Raw genomic sequence first — 19,171 nt, 5'->3', positions numbered from 1 at the left:
GGGTGACTTCTTCTTCCAATATTTGAGGCACCGCAACCTCAGCAGGGTCATCCCCACTTTGTCCCACGATGTTTTCCAGGCGGAAGGATTTCCCCTCCCCCAGGACCTCACAGAAATGCTCAGCAAATCTGCAAACCTGTTCCTGGGAATAGGAGATTGGATCACCGTTCTTTCCCCTAATGATGGTAATAGGTGTGGTGATGCAGGTTACTTTCTTGATGGAATTAAAGAGCGATTTGTGATTGAGGCAGACTCCATCTCCTCAGCAACCCATGATCACCAACCATCCTTGCAGTGCCTCACGGCCTTTCGAACCTCCGAGCGAAGGCTGCGGCAAGCCTCCTCATTCTCTGACGTGGGATGCTGTATACGATGAGAGTGGGCCTGTCGCTTTTTCTCATCCAGCCTGAACACCTCCTCTGTCAGCCAGGGTCTCTGGACCGTGTACCCAAAGCTGCCATTGCAGTTGCATGAGCCACAGTCCTAAAACTCGTCCATTTCCCCTCGACATCAGGAGGAGTGGGGGACAATGCCAACCCCAGCCACAAGTGATGTTGAAATTCTCGCTCGAAACTTTCATTAACTAGCTGAGACCATGCCACTATAGGTTGGAATGGGGTCCTGGGTGTACACCCACCACCGGAGTGGAAGAATGGCAGGCACATCTTACAGATAACAAGTCGATGGTCAGTGGACAGATCAGCTCCACGGTAGGTCCTGGTGTCAAGGACATGGGCCCGCATCCGCTGTTCCGTCACTAGATAGTCCAGCAGATGTTCTTGCTTAGACCCGGCATGCATCCATGCTCTTGTGTGGATGCGCCGATGCCGGAACAGCGTGTTGGTAATTACAAGCCCATGGGCTGCACAAAAATCTAGCAGCCTCCTGCTGTTGTTCATGAGCTGATCTGGCCCATGGTTTCCAATCACTCCAGACCAAGTACCAGCACCATGACCAGCTCGGGCATTGAAGTCACCCAACAAGATGACTCTATCCCGAGGGGCCACTTTAGCTCGCAACTGTGACAGGTCATAGAAGGCATCTGACTCATCGGCCTTGCATCCCCCCACGGATGTTCGTCTTCGGTGGGGGCATAAGTAACCACGACCACCACTCCTCGCCTCTGGTTGATGGGAAGGCGAGCCCAAAGTAGCCTGGGGCTTACAGCTTCCCCCACCTCACCGCCACGCTCCCATGCCCCCTTCATTATTTTGTTCAGAAGAGCCACTTCCTGTTGTTTGGCAGTCTCTTGCCCCAAGTAGAGGACTGTCCACCCCTCGAGGTGGCAGAAAGCCAGAGCCAGTCCACTGGACCTCCTGAATACCAGAGATCCAGGCGGTACCGGTCCAGCTCCCGACTGAGGAGTGGCAGCCTCTCCTCTGCAGTGAGCGTTCGAACATTCCATGTGGCCACCCGTAATGGTGTTCTGTTGTTTCTGGAGGAGCCCCGAGGGTATGGATTCAGTCTGCTTGCTCCACCAAATGGGGTTTGGCCAGGAAACGTCATAGACGCCTGTCCCCCCGGGGCCTCCGGCACAAGCTTATTAATTACATTCTTCAGTTGTGGTTTTGTGGTAATTAATTGAAGGTGGAGGGGTTACCAGCCCCTCGCACCCATCCAGAGCCCCCATTTGGCCACTGTGGTGGTTACAAACGCCATGAGGAGAATGGCCAATCTAAATTGGTTCTTACCCCAAAACTTTGGATTTGTCTTGCAGACTAAGCGATTTATACTTCAGTCCCTTTCTATTACAGTAAAACATTGGATTGCGAGAAACTTGGTCTGCGAGTGTTTTGCAAGACGAGCAAAAATTTAAAGTAAATTTTAACTTGATAAACGAGCGAGGTCTTGCAATACAAGTGATACGTATACGCTTTGTCTGCCGAGCGTCACGTGATCACAACTGAGCAGATTGTTCCTCTCTCTCGCTACGGGATTGTGGGTAATTGTCTCTCATGCTCGGTCTCAGGTGGCATGCCTCACTCGTATAGTTAACATCCGTGCGAGCGTATGTTTACTATAGTGTTGCGACGTGTGTGTGCGCAAAGTATTTTTTTATTTTGTGTCCAAGTGTAGTGGCTGTTCTTTAGTAACTGTACTGCAACAATGCCTTTTGCCTCCTCAAAAGGAGGCAAAAGCAAGTGTCATTGGATAGGTTCCTTGTTAAAGTCGCGCACAAAAAAAAGATTCCAGTGAGCCAACAGATGGCAGTGATTCCGTTAGTGAAAGTGAAAGTCGTCGTACACAATAACCCTCCTCCTCCTCTCCTCTCTCTCGTCTCCCTCACACCAGCCACGATTACATTTAATTAATAAATTTGATTACTTTATATTAAATTTAAATAATAAAAAATATAAAAAGGTATTTTCTATTAATACATTTTATATGAATATTTTTGAGTTGTGGAACGAATCATCTGAGTTTCCATTATTTCTTATGGGGATATTCGCTTTGATATACGAGTGCTTTGGATTACAAACACGTTTCCGGAACGAATTATGCTCTCAATCCAAGGCTTTACTGTACTTCTTGATGTAGGTATAAATGACATTTCAGGAGATTGGCTTGAAAAAAGTGCATAAACAGGGTAAAGTCCAAAGCAACAGGTTTGCACTAACGCTAACCACGTGCGCCGCCACTAGACTGAGTCATTGTGTAGAGGAGTAGTGTGAGCAACCATGAGAGGGCGTACAGAGGGAGGTGCGAGTGAGTTGACAGCGAAGGATGACGTCATGTCGCGGGTACTGTAAGGGAGTACCTTCGGGAACAAAGGCGGGTCCGAGTTATGGGGAGGTGCCGCCCAAGGGGTACTGAAGGGGGACCCCGTGACAAAGGCGGGGTTCATTGTGGGAGCCCAGAGCAAAGATCGGCTGCAGGTCTCTCCCGCTCGTCGCCAGACGGTGTTGGCTGAACCCCCGTCCGGGGCAGACGAGTGGGAGAGCCAAAGGGGATAGCCGAGAGCGGGGCTCAAAGTATTCAGTAAGGATCGGCTGAGAGAGAGTGGGTTCTTCTCTCCTCGTTGCCGGGCGGTGTTGGATGAGCCCCCGCCCCGGCCCGAGTGAGAGAGCCCAAGGGATAGCCGAGGGTCGGACGACAGAATTCGGGGGTCCAGGGTAAGGACCAAGAACAGAGAGTACCTAGCCCTGGTGTGAGCTTGAGTGCTGAACTTGATAGTGTTAATCAATCGCCCTTATAGTACACTCCGTCACCACGTGGTTCTACTACGCAACAATTGTTTTGGTTGTGGCGCGTGGCGTCACTCCACGTGTATGCCAAAATTGGACCATTTGGTACAGCAATTCGGCTCGTGGCGAATTACTAATACAGTAATACCTTGGATTGCGAGTAACTTGGTCTGCGAGTGTTTTGCAAGACGAGCAAATTTTTTTAATAAATATTAATTTGATAAGCGAGCAAAGTCTTGCAATACGAGTAGTACGTGCAGTAGACACTTTGTCTGCCGAGCGTCACGTGATCACAACTGATATACGAGTGCTGTGATATACAAGTGCTTTGAATTACAAACACGTTTCCGGAACGAATGATGCTCGCAATCCAAGGTTTTACTGTACTGTATATGCTGAAAGCACAGCCGTGCTGAATTATCCCCAATTACGAATGATCAAATATCGAAATAATGAGGTTTTATTGTATATTTACAATCAATGTCATTTTGTCTCCATGTTCAAAGCATCCCTTACCACACACCCCACCTCCCCTCTCCACACCTCACCGTGGGTGCCGCGTTGGTGAGATGTTAACTACCTTGCCTGGTATACAGGTCATGGGTTCGATCCCAACCCTGATTCCTGTATATCTGGAGTTTGTATGTCTCTCTCCCTGTGGTCACGTTGATTTTCTCCAGGTCCGCCGCTTTTTCCCTCCACACTTAGAAACATGGGTTAAGAGTTATTGGCTGCTATAAATTTACACGTGATAAGCCACTTAATTGGGCTATCATTTGTGGCCAGGTCACTTCCGAAAAAGAGCTAAATATCTCAGTGGGCCTTACCTGGTACATTTTTCAAAATTTTCTTTTAATATCCACACACTGCACCTCCCTTATCCACACACCTCACCTTGCTCTCTGAGCCACCGAGCCAGCTACAGAGCTCCACTAGGATACATTTCGCACCTGAAAAACTCCTGCAGATTTTGAACACTTACCTTTTTGCGATGTGGGTGTTCATCGTCAACAGAAGTAAGAATAGCACCTGAAACAAGGAAAGACAGGCACTGTGATGAACATTTTAATAACCAATGGAACACAACAGTAAAACCCCACCTATGTGTGGCTCTTATCCACGACTCCTTTCATCAGTAGGATTGGACCAATCTGTGCTTCTTGCCATTGTGTGCGGCTCAGCCATCCTCCCATTAATCTGTGAGTTGCGCACATATCAGAAATAGCAGAGACGTTGGCATGGATGGGCACTAAAACATCATCACCCACAGCAGCTGCGACTGGGACCATCCTGCAGACAAAGTACATTTGCTCTAGCGGAGGGAGGAAAGGGAAACCCAACTTTGATCTCACGCACAAAGCTAAACAAGTCAGATAAATTATCTGGGCACTACTCGCCCTAATATATGCAATTACCAGTGGTAGACGCAATTGATTGACAGAGAAAAGGATGCCCATATACTAAAATGTGGAAAACGCAAAGCCTACAGGTTTCTATTTTATTCTTGCATATGATGGCATTATGTTCAAGAGCTAAATGCTAATGTCGACGTCTGCTAGCCACGACCGCACTTTAGGGGAATGTTCCAGTAGTTTTGCTACTCCATTGAAAAAGTGCAGACTACAGTGGTTTGGTGTATGGTGCATAGTCTGGCTACGATCGTGCTACTGAGACGTGTCTTTAATTTTCCTTTCATGAAGGAGCTGTGTACATTGGCCTGTTGATGTACTGATGCAAATGATGTTACACCAGTGTCTTTGGGGAATGTCAAACCCTGAAGGTGTGATGCCTGGGTCTCAATTAAGGTGTTTATTCTGGGTGTCCATGTTGTTCGCCAGCATTCTTCTGGATCTGGATGAGATTCTAAGATGGTCACGGCGCGGGCCCAGAAAGGGGGATCGGGATTTGAGTCGGCAGCAAGGTACATTGTTGATATCTTGGTTGATGGTTAGTTTGTCATTGGCGAGAAAAAAATATAAACTCCCTTGCAGTGTCTGTGTGGATATTTGGTGGCAGAATATTCACCAGAACAGAGAGCCAGAGGATTGGTGTCAGTTTCAGTGTTCCAGTTATGATGCGCATTGCATCATTTAATTGTGCATCTGGCAGTTTTTTGTTGGATCTCCCGGACCAGGCTGGGCCACTGTGACTCTGCCACTGAGTTGATCAGTGAGAGGGCGGCGGTTCGCAGCGCATCAGCTGAGGTGCCCCAGGTTGTTCCTCAACATTGTTGTAGCAGGACGATTCTTAATTTGGTCTTCTCCGAGATGTTTTATGTGGGGCTTGAGGTCAGGCTTCTATCTATGATAGCCCTGAGATACACTGAGGGAAAAAAGTATTTGATCCCCTGCTGATTTTGTACGTTTGCCCACTGACAAAGAAATGATGAGTCTATAATTTTAATGGTAGGTTTATTTGAACAGTGAGAGACAGAATAACAACAAAAAAATCCAGAAAAACGCATGTCAAAAACGTTATAAATTGATTTGCATTTTAATGAGGGAAATAAGTATTTGACCCCTCTGCAAAACATGACTTAGTGCTTGGTGGCAAAACCCTTGTTGGCAATCAGAGGTCAGACGTTTCTTGTAGTTGGCCACCAGGTTTGCACACATCTCAGGAGGGAGTTTGTCCCACTCCTCTTTGCAGATCTTCTCCAAGTCATTAAGGTTTCGAGGCTGACGTTTGGCAACTCGAACCTTCAGCTCCCTCCACATATGTTCTATGGGATTAAGGTCTGGAGACTGGCTAGGCCACTCCAGGACCTTAATGTGCTTCTTCTTGAGCCACTCCTTTGTTGCCTTGGCCGTGTGTTTTGGGTCATTGTCATGCTGGAATACCCATCCACGACCCATTTTCAATGCCCTGGCTGAGGGAAGGAGGTTCTCACCCAAGATTTGACGGTACATGGCCCCGTCCATCGTCCCTTTGATGCGGTGAAGTTGCCCTGTCCCCTTAGCAGAAAAACACCCCCAAAGCATAATGTTTCCACCTCCATGTTTGATGGTGGGGATGGTGTTCTTGGGGTCATAGGCAGCATTCCTCCTCCTCCAAACACGGCAAGTTGAGTTTATAACAAAGAGCTCCATTTTGGTCTCATCTGACCACAACACTTTCATCTACTTGTCCTCTGAATCATTCAGATGTTCATTGGCAAACTTCAGATGGGCATGTATATGTGCTTTCTTGAGCAGGGGGACCTTGCGGGCGCTGCAGTATTTCAGTCCTTCACGGTGTAGTGTGTTACCAACTGTTTTCTTGGTGACTATGGTCCCAGCTGCCTTGAAATCATTGACAAGATCCTCCCGTGTAGTTCTGGGCTGATTCCTCACCGTTCTCATGATCATTGCAACTCCACGAGGTGAGATCTTGCATGGAGCCCCAGGCCGAGGGAGATTGACAGTTATTTTGTGTTTCTTCGATTTGCGAATAATCGCACCAACTGTTGTCACCTTCTCACCAAGCTGCTTGGCGATGGTCTTGTAGCCCATTCCAGCCTTGTGTAGGTCTATAATCTTGTCCCTGACATCCTTGGAGAGCTCTTTGGTCTTGGCCATGGTGGAGAGTTTGGAATCGTATTGATTGATTGCTTCTGTGAACAGGTGTCTTTTATACAGGTAACAAGCTGAGATTAGGAGCACTCCCTTTAAGAGTGTGCTCCTAATCTCAGCTCGTTACCTGTATAAAAGACACCTGGGAGCCAGAAATCTTTCTGATTGAGAGGGGGTCAAATACTTATTTCCCTCATTAAAACGCAAGTCAATTTATAACATTTTTGACATGCGTTTTTCTGGATTTTTTTGTTGTTATTCTGTCTCTCACTGTTCAAATAAACCTACCATTAAAATTATAGACTCATCATTTCTTTGTCAGTGGGCAAACGTACAAAATCAGCAGGGGATCAAATATTTTTTCCCTCACTTATCTCAGGGCTATCATAGATAGAAGCCTGACCTCAAGCTCCACGTAAAACATCTCTGAAAAGACCAAATTAAGAATCGTCCTGCTACAACAATGTTGAGGAACAACCTGGGGCACCTCAGCTGATGCGCTGCGAACCGCCGCCCTCTCACTGATCAACTCAGTGGCAGAGTCACAGTGGCCCAGCCTGGTCCGGGAGATCCAACAAAAAACTGCCAGATGCACAATTAAATGATGCAATGCGCATCATAACTGGAACACTGAAACTGACACCAATCCTCTGGCTCTCTGTTCTGGTGAATATTCTGCCACCAAATATCCACACAGACACTGCAAGGGAGTTTATATTTTTTTCTCGCCAATGACAAACTAACCATCAACCAAGATATCAACGATGTACCTTGCTGCCGACTCAGTGGGCAAACGTACAATATCAGCAGGGGATCAAATACTTTTTTCCCTCACTGTATCTTGGGAGTGGGGTCATAGTGCATTGGGCTTCCACAGAAGGAAACGTCAAGGGGGGCAATTTTCCGGATGATTGTTCATGTTAATATTCAGAAATAAATGCCAAGAGGGTGACATGGGGAAAACAGAATGCCTATTGGCTAACACTGAAAAACGGAATGTCCATAGGTGGACATTTAGAAATGAATGCCCATCGGGTTACATGGGGAAACCGAAATATTAATATGCTAGAGGCATTTAGTTTTCAGCCTGTCCCATTGCCCGAGTACAAGGGGAAAACTGCCAAGTAGAACTCCTTATTCCGCCAGAAGGTCCATTTCATATGGCAAGTAATGCCACACGTTAATTACTGCAGCTTATATAACCATACGGCCTATAATGTTTTAGTAACGAAGACAACATTGTAAGTCACCACTGCTATCACCATGAATTGTATTAGCATTTTTATTATTCTGTTTGTTTACCCAGGAAAGCTTCACGGAGTCTCAGGACACTTTTTCAGGAGGGTCTTGCCCAGTTCTCACAGTCGGCGGCGATGTTGCTGTTGTGTGTTATCCCAAATGAGTAAGTAGCAGATTTTTATTAACTTATTTAGTATTGGGATTTCTGGTCAATAGTGGTTACATTAGAGGGGTTTTTTTAACTATGGGACGATATCGGAGAAACCCGGGAAAAAACAGGAGAGAGAGAACATACAAACTGAATGCAGAAAAGCGCCCCAAGTTGGGGAATCAAACCCAGGGCACTCCTTCCTGTGATGCACGAGTGCTAACCTGTCATGTCAATGGTAAAGGTGATCGTTAATTGATGCTGCTAACATTGCTGTGCATGTCCCTGTGGTGGAGGCGTGCAGCCGGCTGCATCCTCACCAAGCGAGCTCTGCTCCTGCTCTTCCTCCTCCTCCCCTTGCACCGTGGAAGCCGCGCTCAGCTCATGGAACCAGCTCACACTTCGGGGCCCCAGGTCTGCAAGTGAGAAGAGCACAAACACACAATCGTTCTGTCCAGGGCCGGATGAAGGTTCTTGCAGGCCCTAGGCACTTCTGTTTCATAGGCCTTCAGTGATAACTTCCTACAGTTGGTGCTGCTGCCCATGTCACTACCACCGCTGCTGTCACTCTGCTTGTTTTACGCGGTACTGCGTCCAGCCACTGGACAGACATCGTTATTGCTCATACGTTAATAATTTAGTCTGTGCCCTAATTCGATGGGAACGCGCCATATGCCGGAGATAAGCAGATTAAATTAAAAAAATTAAGCAAAAAAACAAGGTAAGCCTAATCAGCGAAAATGTCTTCAACAATTTTTGACCCAGATTATCATATCGGATGATGCAAATTTAAAAGGATACCGTTCACTGTCATCGATAACAAACTCTCAATGTTCTGACAGGACAACAGCCACGTTGCTTTAATTTCGTTTAAGCTTATCCAGCAGATCTTGAAAAATCATTCACCGATGAATTCCTGTTGTTCCTGCATTTGTATGCAGAGCAGAAAACAGTGGCAGATATGTTCCAATCCCAAATATCTGACAAGCTGATCAGCAGCTTTCCGAATGTTTGCATTGCTCTAATAGATGCATCTTGCCACCTTGGGAACAAATTGTGAAAGGGGGCGTTTTTTTTCGAAGCTAAAGCTGATATCAAAAAAACTGTCTCCAATCAACAATAGGACAACAATAATGCCGCCCTGTCTTCCCTTGCACGACTCTCTATTAAAAATGAGATTGTGCACAAAACACCATTTGCTTATTGGGCAATGAAAAAATCTCGAAAAGTTCATTTTCAGTGTTGATTTATCACACCTTATGAAAAAAACCGACCAACATGACTCTGCCTCTTTGTATAAACACTGTGCCTATCCTTGCTATATAAATACATTTATTCAAGAAGATATCTTGGTTCCATTTTTATTCATAATACAAGCAAAAACCATGGTCATATTTTTATCAAAGGCCCTTCTAGTTTTTGTAGGCCATAGGCCCAGTGCCGAATGTGGCCTTTTGGATAATGCAGCCCTGGCTCTGTCCGTGACATTAGTATATCGTCAAGACTACCTCACCACCAGCCTCACAGGCAGGGCGAGTTCAGAATCAGAATCTATATTTATCCGATGAGCTATGAAGCTTTTTTTTCACAAACGTCCAATTGTGGGCGAGTCAGAAAGTTACAACAAACAATACAAAAAACAATCGAAGTGCAATGTGTTTAACACGTAGGTTTTGGCAATCAATATCATCCATAACAGGTTTGTTGGGTTACTTCGCGTAAATATAAATGTCGTTTTTCATATTCCTGTGGTGTTCTTTTAGTCTCGTGCTGTGTACCCATTGTAATTTTTATACATTCATTAATCCCCGCCCATTTCACACAAGGACTCACAATTCACGTCACCACATCTATCCCTCTATTTAAGGAACAAAACAGGAGGATTTCTCCACAAATCTGGCTGCCGCCTGATGATGCCGGTTGTAATTACTGGCGAAACGTCGTACTCAAGAGTGTAAATGTTGTCGATGTGCTCTCCAACACACAAGCATATGAGTACAAAAGTGCTGTACTAGTAATGAATTGGCATGTTCTGTTTACGTGACAAACCTTACTAATTGGCTGTCGGGTATTGGCGGGTTTAACGACACGTTCATATTTACGCGATCTAACCCAAAAAAACACCTGTATTATGAAAGTACAGTATATAGGAAAGCTAAGCATATCGGCGAAATAAATAAGTTAAATAGCTTAAGTATATGAGTACAAAAGTATGAAACTTGCCTGCAGATATTTCAACAATGAATGCACCACTCACCTTGAGGGAGGCTTGTCTGGAAGACTTCAAACAACCTCCTCCTCTCCGTCATCCTCGAGTTCGTGTTCTTCTCAAGTCAGCGAGCCACGCGGTCCGCCTTCACGACACTCCGAGTGACGCTCCGAGCGAAGCTGGGACAACAAGCAGGGAGGGACCTACAACACCCTTGTCTCCCCAACTCTCAACACGGACAATCGTGGGTACGTACAGAGGGCTTAGTGGAGAATAGCGTGAGGACTCCTCGGGAGATTCATTCTACATAGGCGAGGTGGGTTGGGTCCAGACCGTCGTGGGGCAGGTTAGTTTTACCCTACGGATGTCGGCTCTGGGTCACGTAATATTTACTTACAGTCGCGCCGGGAATAAACCTCGAGTGTACAATAACAGCGCCGTGTGATTTCTGTGAGGGTGGAGAGAGGTGGATGTGGTGTGTGGACGTGGTGTGTGGACGTGGTGTGGGTACGTGGCGTGGGGTACGTGGTGTGCGGACGTGGTGTGGGATGTGTGGTGTGTGGACGTGGTGTGGGTACGTGGTGTGTGAGCGTGGTGTGGGTACGTGGTGTGTGGGTACGTGGTGTGTGGGTACGTGGTGTGTGGACGTGGTGTGTGGACGTGGTGTGTGGACGTGGTGTGGGTGCGTGGTGTGGGTGCGTGGTGTGGATGCATGGTGTGGGATGCGTGGTGTGGGGTACGTGGTGTGGGGTACGTGGTGTGTGGACGTGGTGTGGGTACGTGGTGTGTGGGCGTGGTGTGGGTACGTGGTGTGTGGGTACGTGGTGTGTGGGTATGTGGTGTGTGGACGTGGTGTGTGGACGTGGTGTGTGGGTACGTGGTTTGGGTGCGTGGTGTGTGGACGTGGTGTGTGGGTGCATGGTGTGTGGACGTGGCGTGGGGTATGTGGTGTGTGGACGTGGTGTGGGTACGTGGTGTGGGTACGTGTGTGGACGTGGTGTGGGGACGTGGTGTGAGTACGTGGTGTGTGGGTACGTGGTGTGTGGACGTGGTGTGTGGGTACGTGGTTTGGGTGCGTGGTGTGGGTGCGTGGTGTGGGGGACGTGGTGTGTGGACGTGGTGTGTGGACGTGGTGTGTGGGTACGTGGTGTGGGAACGTGGTTTGGGTGCGTGGTGTGTGGACGTGGCGTGGGGTACGTGGCGTGTGGACGTGGTGTGTGGGTACGTGGTGTGTGGACGTGGCGTGGGGTACGTGGGGTGTGGACGTGGTGTGTGGACGTGGTGTGGGGACGTGGTGTGTGGGTGCGTCGTGTGTGGACGTGGCGTGGGGTACGTGGTGTGTGGACGTGGTGTGGGTACGTGGTGTGTGAGTACGTGGTGTGTGGACGTGGTGTGTGGGTGCGTGGTGTGGGTGCGTGGTGTGGGTGCGTGGTGTGGGTGCGTGGTGTGGATGCGTGGTGTGCGGTACGTGGTGTGGGGTACGTGGTGTGTGGACGTGGTGTGGGTACGTGGTGTGTGGGCGTGGTGTGGGTACGTGGTGTGTGGGTACGTGGTGTGTGGGTACGTGGTGTGTGGACGTGGTGTGTGGGTACATGGTTTGGGTGCGTGGTGTGTGGACGTGGAGGTGTGGGTACGTGGTGTGGGGGACGTGGTGTGTGGACGTGGTGTGGGGTACGTGGTGTGTGGACGTGGTGTGGGTACGTGGTGTGTGGGTACGTGGTGTGTGGACGTGGTGTGTGGAAATGGTGTGTGGGTACGTGGTGTGGGTGCGTGGTGTGTGGACGTGGTGTGTGGACGTGGTGTGTGGACGTGGTGTGTGGACGTGGTGTGTGGACGTGGTGTTTGGGTACGTGGTTTGGGTGCGTGGTGTTTGGGTGCGTGGTGTGTGGGTACGTGGTGTGTGGACGTGGCGTGGGGTACGTGGCGTGTGGACGTGGTGCGTGGGTACGTGGTGTGTGGACGTGGCGTGGGGTACGTGGTGTGTGGACGTGGTGTGTGGATGTGGTGTGGGTGCGTCGTGTGTGGACGTGGCATGGGGTACGTGGCGTGTGGACGTGGTGTGTGGGTACGTGGTGTGTGGACATGGCGTGGGGTACGTGGTGTGTGGACGTGGTGTGGGGACGTGGTGTGTGGGTGCGTCGTGTGTGGACGTGGCATGGGGTACGTGGCGTGTGGACGTGGTGTGTGGGTACGTGGTGTGTGGACGTGGCGTGGGGTACGTGGCGTGTGGACGTGGTGTGTGGACGTGGTGTGGGGACGTGGTGTGTGGGTGCGTCGTGTGTGGACGTGGCGTGGGGTACGTGGTGTGTGGACGTGGTGTGGGTACGTGGTGTGTGAGTACGTGGTGTGTGGGTACGTGGTGTATGGGTACGTGGTGTGTAGACGTAGTGTGTGGGTGTGTGGTGTGGGTGCGTGGTGTGGGTGCGTGGTGTGGATGCGTGGTGTGGGGTACGTGGTGTGTGGGTACGTGGTGTGTGGACGTGGTGTGTGGGTGCGTGGTGTGGGTGCGTGGTGTGGGTGCGTGGTGTGGATGCGTGGTGTGGGGTACGTGGTGTGGGGTACGTGGTGTGGGGTACGTGGTGTGTGGACGTGGTGTGGGTACGTGGTGTGTGGGCGTGGTGTGTGGACGTGGTGTGTGGACGTGGTGTGTGGGTACGTGGTGTGTGGGTACGTGGTGTGGGTACGTGGTTTGGGTGCGTGGTGTGTGGACGTGGCGTGGGGTACGTGGCGTGTGGACGTGGTGTGTGGGTACGTGGTGTGTGGACGTGGCGTGGGGTACGTGGGGTGTGGACGTGGTGTGTGGACGTGGTGTGGGGACGTGGTGTGTGGGTGCGTCGTGTGTGGACGTGGCGTGGGGTACGTGGTGTGTGGACGTGGCGTGGGGTACGTGGCGTGTGGACGTGGTATGGGTACGTGGTGTGTGGACGTGGTGTGGGTACGTGGTGTGTGGACGTGGTGTGGGTACGTGGTGTGGGTACGTGGTGTGGGTACGTGTGTGGACGTGGTGTGGGGACGTGGTGTGGGTACGTGGTGTGTGGGTACGTGGTGTGTGGACGTGGTGTGTGGGTACGTGGTTTGGGTGCGTGGTGTGGGTGCGTGGTGTGGGGGACGTGGTGTGTGGACGTGGTGTGTGGACGTGGTGTGTGGGTACGTGGTGTGGGTACGTGGTTTGGGTGCGTGGTGTGTGGACGTGGCGTGGGGTACGTGGCGTGTGGACGTGGTGTGTGGGTACGTGGTGTGTGGACGTGGCGTGGGGTACGTGGGGTGTGGACGTGGTGTGTGGACGTGGTGTGGGGACGTGGTGTGTGGGTGCGTCGTGTGTGGACGTGGCGTGGGGTACGTGGTGTGTGGACGTGGTGTGGGTACGTGGTGTGTGAGTACGTGGTGTGTGGACGTGGTGTGTGGGTGCGTGGTGTGGGTGCGTGGTGTGTGGGTACGTGGTGTGTGGACGTGGTGTGTGGGTGCGTGGTGTGGGTGCGTGGTGTGGATGCGTGGTGTGGGGTACGTGGTGTGGGGTACGTGGGGTGTGGACGTGGTGTGTGGACGTGGTGTGGAGACGTGGTGTGTGGGTGCGTCGTGTGTGGACGTGGCGTGGGGTACGTGGTGTGTGGACGTGGTGTGGATACGTGGTGTGTGAGTACGTGGTGTGTGGACGTGGTGTGTGGGTGCGTGGTGTGGGTGCGTGGTGTGTGGGTACGTGGTGTGTGGACGTGGTGTGTGGGTGCGTGGTGTGGGTGCGTGGTGTGGATGCGTGGTGTGGGGTACGTGGTGTGGGGTACGTGGTGTGTGGACGTGGTGTGGGTACGTGGTGTGTGGGCGTGGTGTGGGTACGTGGTGTGTGAGTACGTGGTGTGTGGACGTGGTGTGTGGGTGCGTGGTGTGGGTGCGTGGTGTGGATGCGTGGTGTGGATGCGTGGTGTGGGGTACGTGGTGTGGGGTACGTGGTGTGTGGACGTGGTGTGGGTACGTGGTGTGTGGGCGTGGTGTGGGTACGTGGTGTGTGGGTACGTGGTGTGTGGACGTGGTGTGTGGGTACGTGGTTTGGGTGCGTGGTGTGTGGACGTGGTGTGTGGACGTGGTGTGTGGACGTGGTGTGTGGGTACGTGGTGTGTGGACGTGGCGTGGGGTACGTGGTGTGTGGACGTGGTGTGGGTACGTGGTGTGTGGACGTGGTGTGGGTACGTGGTGTGGGTACGTGGTGTGGGTACGTGTGTGGACGTGGTGTGGGGACGTGGTGTGGGTACGTGGTGTGTGGGTACGTGGTGTGTGGTTACGTGGTGTGTGGACGTGGTGTGTGGGTACGTGGTTTGGGTGCGTGGTGTGTGGACGTGGCGTGGGGTACGTGGCGTGTGGACGTGGTGTGTGGGTACGTGGTGTGTGGACGTGGCGTGGGGTACGTGGGGTGTGGACGTGGTGTGTGGACGTGGTGTGGGGACGTGGTGTGTGGGTGCGTCGTGTGTGGACGTGGCGTGGGGTACGTGGTGTGTGGACGTGGTGTGGGTACGTGGTGTGTGAGTACGTGGTGTGTGGACGTGGTGTGTGGGTGCGTGGTGTGGGTGCGTGGTGTGGGTGCGTGGTGTGGGTGCGTGGTGTGGGTGCGTGGTGTGGATGCGTGGTGTGGGGTACGTGGTGTGGGGTGCGTGGTGTGTGGACGTGGTGTGGGTACGTGGTGTGTGGGCGTGGTGTGGGTACGTGGTGTGTGGGTACGTGGTGTGTGGGTACGTGGTGTGTGGGTACGTGGTGTGTGGACGTGGTGTGTGGGTACATGGTTTGGGTGCGTGGTGTGTGGACGTGGAGGTGTGGGTACGTGGTGTGGGGGACGTGGTGTGTGGACGTGGTGTGGGGTACGTGGTGTGTGGACGTGGTGTGGGTACGTGGTGTGTGGGTACGTGGTGTGTGGGTACGTGGTGTGTGGGTACGTGGTGTGTGGACGTGGTGTATGGAAATGGTGTGTGGGTACGTGGTGTGAGTGCGTGGTGTGGGGGACGTGGTGTGTGGACGTGGTGTGTGGACGTGGTGTGTGAACGTGGTGTGTGGGTACGTGGTTTGGGTGCGTGGTGTTTGGGTGCGTGGTGTGTGGGTACGTGGTGTGTAGACGTGGCGTGGGGTACGTGGCGTGTGGACGTGGTGTGTGGGTACGTGGTGTGTGGACGTGGCGTGGGGTACGTGGTGTGTGTACGTGGTGTGTGGACGTGGTGTGGGTGCGTCGTGTGTGGACGTGGCGTGGGGTACGTGGCGTGTGGACGTGGTGTGTGGGTACGTGGTGTGTGGACATGGCGTGGGGTACGTGGTGTGTGGACGTGGTGTGTGGACGTGGTGTGGGGACGTGGTGTGTGGGTGCGTCGTGTGTGGACGTGGCGTGGGGTACGTGGCGTGTGGACGTGGTGTGTGGGTACGTGGTGTGTGGACGTGGCGTGGGGTACGTGGTGTGTGGACGTGGTGTGTGGACGTGGTGTGGGGACGTGGTGTGTGGGTGCGTCGTGTGTGGACGTGGCGTGGGGTACGTGGTGTGTGGACGTGGTGTGGGTACGTGGTGTGTGAGTACGTGGTGTGTGGGTACGTGGTGTGTAGACGTAGTGTGTGGGTGTGTGGTGTGGGTGCGTGGTGTGGGTGCGTGGTGTGGATGCGTGGTGTGGGGTACGTGGTGTGTGGGTACGTGGTGTGTGGACGTGGTGTGTGGGTGCGTGGTGTGGGTGCGTGGTGTGGATGCACGTGGTGTGGGGTATGTGGTGTGTGGACGTGGTGTGGGTACGTGGTGTGTGGGCGTGGTGTGGGTACGTGGTGTGTGAGTACGTGGTGTGTGGACGTGGTGTGTGGGTACGTGGTTTGGGTGCGTGGTGTGTGGACGTGGTGTGTGGACGTGGTGTGTGGGTACGTGGTGTGTGGACGTGGCGTGGGGTACGTGGTGTGTGGACGTGGTGTGGGTACGTGGTGTGTGGACGTGGTGTGTGGACGTGGTGTGTGAACGTGGTGTGTGGGTACGTGGTTTGGGTGCGTGGTGTTTGGGTGCGTGGTGTGTGGGTACGTGGTGTGTAGACGTGGCGTGGGGTACGTGGCGTGTGGACGTGGTGTGTGGGTACGTGGTGTGTGGACGTGGCGTGGGGTACGTGGTGTGTGTACGTGGTGTGTGGACGTGGTGTGGGTGCGTCGTGTGTGGACGTGGCGTGGGGTACGTGGCGTGGGGTACGTGGCGTGTGGACGTGGTGTGTGGGTACGTGGTGTGTGGACATGGCGTGGGGTACGTGGTGTGTGGACGTGGTGTGTGGACGTGGTGTGGGGACGTGGTGTGTGGGTGCGTCGTGTGTGGACGTGGCGTGGGGTACGTGGCGTGTGGACGTGGTGTGTGGGTACGTGGTGTGTGGACGTGGCGTGGGGTACGTGGTGTGTGGACGTGGTGTGGGTACGTGGTGTGTGAGTACGTGGTGTGTGGGTACGTGGTGTGTAGACGTAGTGTGTGGGTGTGTGGTGTGGGTGCGTGGTGTGTGGTGTGGATGCGTGGTGTGGGGTACGTGGTGTGTGGGTACGTGGTGTGTGGACGTGGTGTGTGGGTGCGTGGTGTGGGTGCGTGGTGTGGATGCACGTGGTGTGGGGTATGTGGTGTGTGGACGTGGTGTGGGTACGTGGTGTGTGGGCGTGGTGTGGGTACGTGGTGTGTGAGTACGTGGTGTGTGGACGTGGTGTGTGGGTACGTGGTTTGGGTGCGTGGTGTGTGGACGTGGTGTGTGGACGTGGTGTGTGGGTACGTGGTGTGTGGACGTGGCGTGGGGTACGTGGTGTGTGGACGTGGTGTGGGTACGTGGTGTGTGGACGTGGTGTGGGTACGTGGTGTGTGGACGTGGTGTGGGTACGTGGTGTGGGTACGTGGTGTGGGTACGTGTGTGGACGTGGTGTGGGGACGTGGTGTGGGTACGTGGTGTGTGGGTACGTGGTGTGTGGACGTGGTGTGTGGGTACGTGGTTTGGGTGCGTGGTTTGGGTGCGTGGTGTGGGTGCGTGGTGTGGGGGACGTGGTGTGTGGACGTGGTGTGTGGGTACGTGGTGTGGGTACGTGGTTTGGGTACGTGGTTTGGGTGCGTGGTGTGTGGACGTGGCGTGGGGTACGTGGCGTGTGGACGTGGTGTGTGGGTACGTGGTGTGTGGACGTGGCGTGGGGTACGTGGGGTGTGGACGTGGTGTGTGGACGTGGTGTGGGGACGTGGTGTGTGGGTGCGTCGTGTGTGGACGTGGCGTGGGGTACGTGGTGTGTGGACGTGGTGTGGGTACGTGGTGTGTGAGTACGTGGTGTGTGGACGTGGTGTGTGGGTGCGTGGTGTGGGTGCGTGGTGTGTGGGTACGTGGTGTGTGGGCGTGGTGTGTGGGTGCGTGGTGTGGGTGCGTGGTGTGGGTGCGTGGTGTGGGGTACGTGGTGTGGGGTACGTGGGGTGTGGACGTGGTGTGTGGGTGCGTCGTGTGTGGACGTGGCGTGGGGTACGTGGTGTGTGGACGTGGTGTGGGTACGTGGTGTGTGAGTACGTGGTGTGTGGACGTGGTGTGTGGGTGCGTGGTGTGGGTGCGTGGTGTGTGGGTACGTGGTGTGTGGACGTGGTGTGTGGGTGCGTGGTGTGGATGCGTGGTGTGGATGCGTGGTGTGGGGTACGTGATGTGGGGTACGTGGTGTGTGGACGTGGTGTGGGTACGTGGTGTGTGGGCGTGGTGTGGGTACGTGGTGTGTGAGTACGTGGTGTGTGGACGTGGTGTGTGGGTACGTGGTTTGGGTGCGTGGTGTGTGGACGTGGTGTGTGGACGTGGTGTGTGGGTACGTGGTGTGTGGACGTGGCGTGGGGTACGTGGTGTGTGGACGTGGTGTGTGGGTACGTGGTGTGTAGACGTAGTGTGTGGGTGTGTGGTGTGGGTGCGTGGTGTGGGTGCGTGGTGTGGATGCGTGGTGTGGATGCGTGGTGTGGGGTACGTGGTGTGTGGGTACGTGGTGTGTGGACGTGGTGTGTGGGTGCGTGGTGTGGGTGCGTGGTGTGGATGCACGTGGTGTGGGGTATGTGGTGTGTGGACGTGGTGTGGGTACGTGGTGTGTGGGCGTGGTGTGGGTACGTGGTGTGTGAGTACGTGGTTTGGGTGCGTGGTGTGTGGACGTGGCGTGGGGTACGTGGCGTGTGGACGTGGTGTGTGGGTACGTGGTGTGTGGACGTGGCGTGGGGTACGTGGGGTGTGGACGTGGTGTGTGGACGTGGTGTGGGGACGTGGTGTGTGGGTGCGTCGTGTGTGGACGTGGCGTGGGGTACGTGGTGTGTGGACGTGGTGTGGGTACGTGGTGTGTGAGTACGTGGTGTGTGGACGTGGTGTGTGGGTGTGTGGTGTGGGTGCGTGGTGTGGATGCGTGGTGTGGGGTACGTGGTGTGGGGTACGTGGTGTGTGGACGTGGTGTGTGGGTACGTGGTGTGTGGGCGTGGTGTGGGTACGTGGTGTGTGGGTACGTGGTGTGTGGGTACGTGGTGTGTGGACGTGGTGTGTGGACGTGGTGTGTGGGTACGTGGTTTGGGTGCGTGGTGTGTGGACGTGGTGTGTGGGTGCGTCGTGTGTGGACGTGGCGTGGGGTACGTGGTGTGTGGACGTGGTGTGGGTACGTGGTGTGTGAGTACGTGGTGTGTGGGTACGTGGTGTGTGGACGTGGTGTGGGTACGTGGTGTGGGTACGTGGTTTGGGTGCGTGGTGTGTGGGTACGTGGTGTGTGGACGTGGCGTGGGGTACGTGGCGTGTGGACGTGGTGTGTGGGTACGTGGTGTGTGGACGTGGCGTGGGGTACGTGGTGTGTGGACGTGGTGTGGGGATGTGGTGTGTGGGTGCGT

At 53.6% G+C, this 19,171-nt stretch overlaps 1 protein-coding gene across 1 annotated transcript in view; it reads right to left on the bottom strand.

Moving 5' to 3' along the window:
• LOC144936966 (uncharacterized) overlaps window positions 1-19,171 on the bottom strand; it is a 33,430-nt gene that overhangs the window by 12,967 nt on the left and 1,292 nt on the right. Inside the window, exons 2-4 of the mRNA XM_078864223.1 lie at window positions 10,381-10,511; window positions 8,444-8,539; window positions 4,168-4,214 (exon numbers count right to left, since the gene is read on the bottom strand). Coding sequence (XP_078720349.1) covers window positions 4,168-4,214; window positions 8,444-8,539; window positions 10,381-10,432 — 195 coding nt within the window. The 5' untranslated portion in view covers window positions 10,433-10,511. The remainder of the gene's footprint in view (window positions 1-4,167; window positions 4,215-8,443; window positions 8,540-10,380; window positions 10,512-19,171) is intronic.

Source organism: Lampetra fluviatilis, chromosome 17, assembly GCF_964198595.1.
Source record: "Lampetra fluviatilis chromosome 17, kcLamFluv1.1, whole genome shotgun sequence".
Lineage (NCBI taxonomy): Eukaryota > Metazoa > Chordata > Hyperoartia > Petromyzontiformes > Petromyzontidae > Lampetra > Lampetra fluviatilis.
This window is presented reverse-complemented; position numbering and strand designations above follow the sequence as displayed.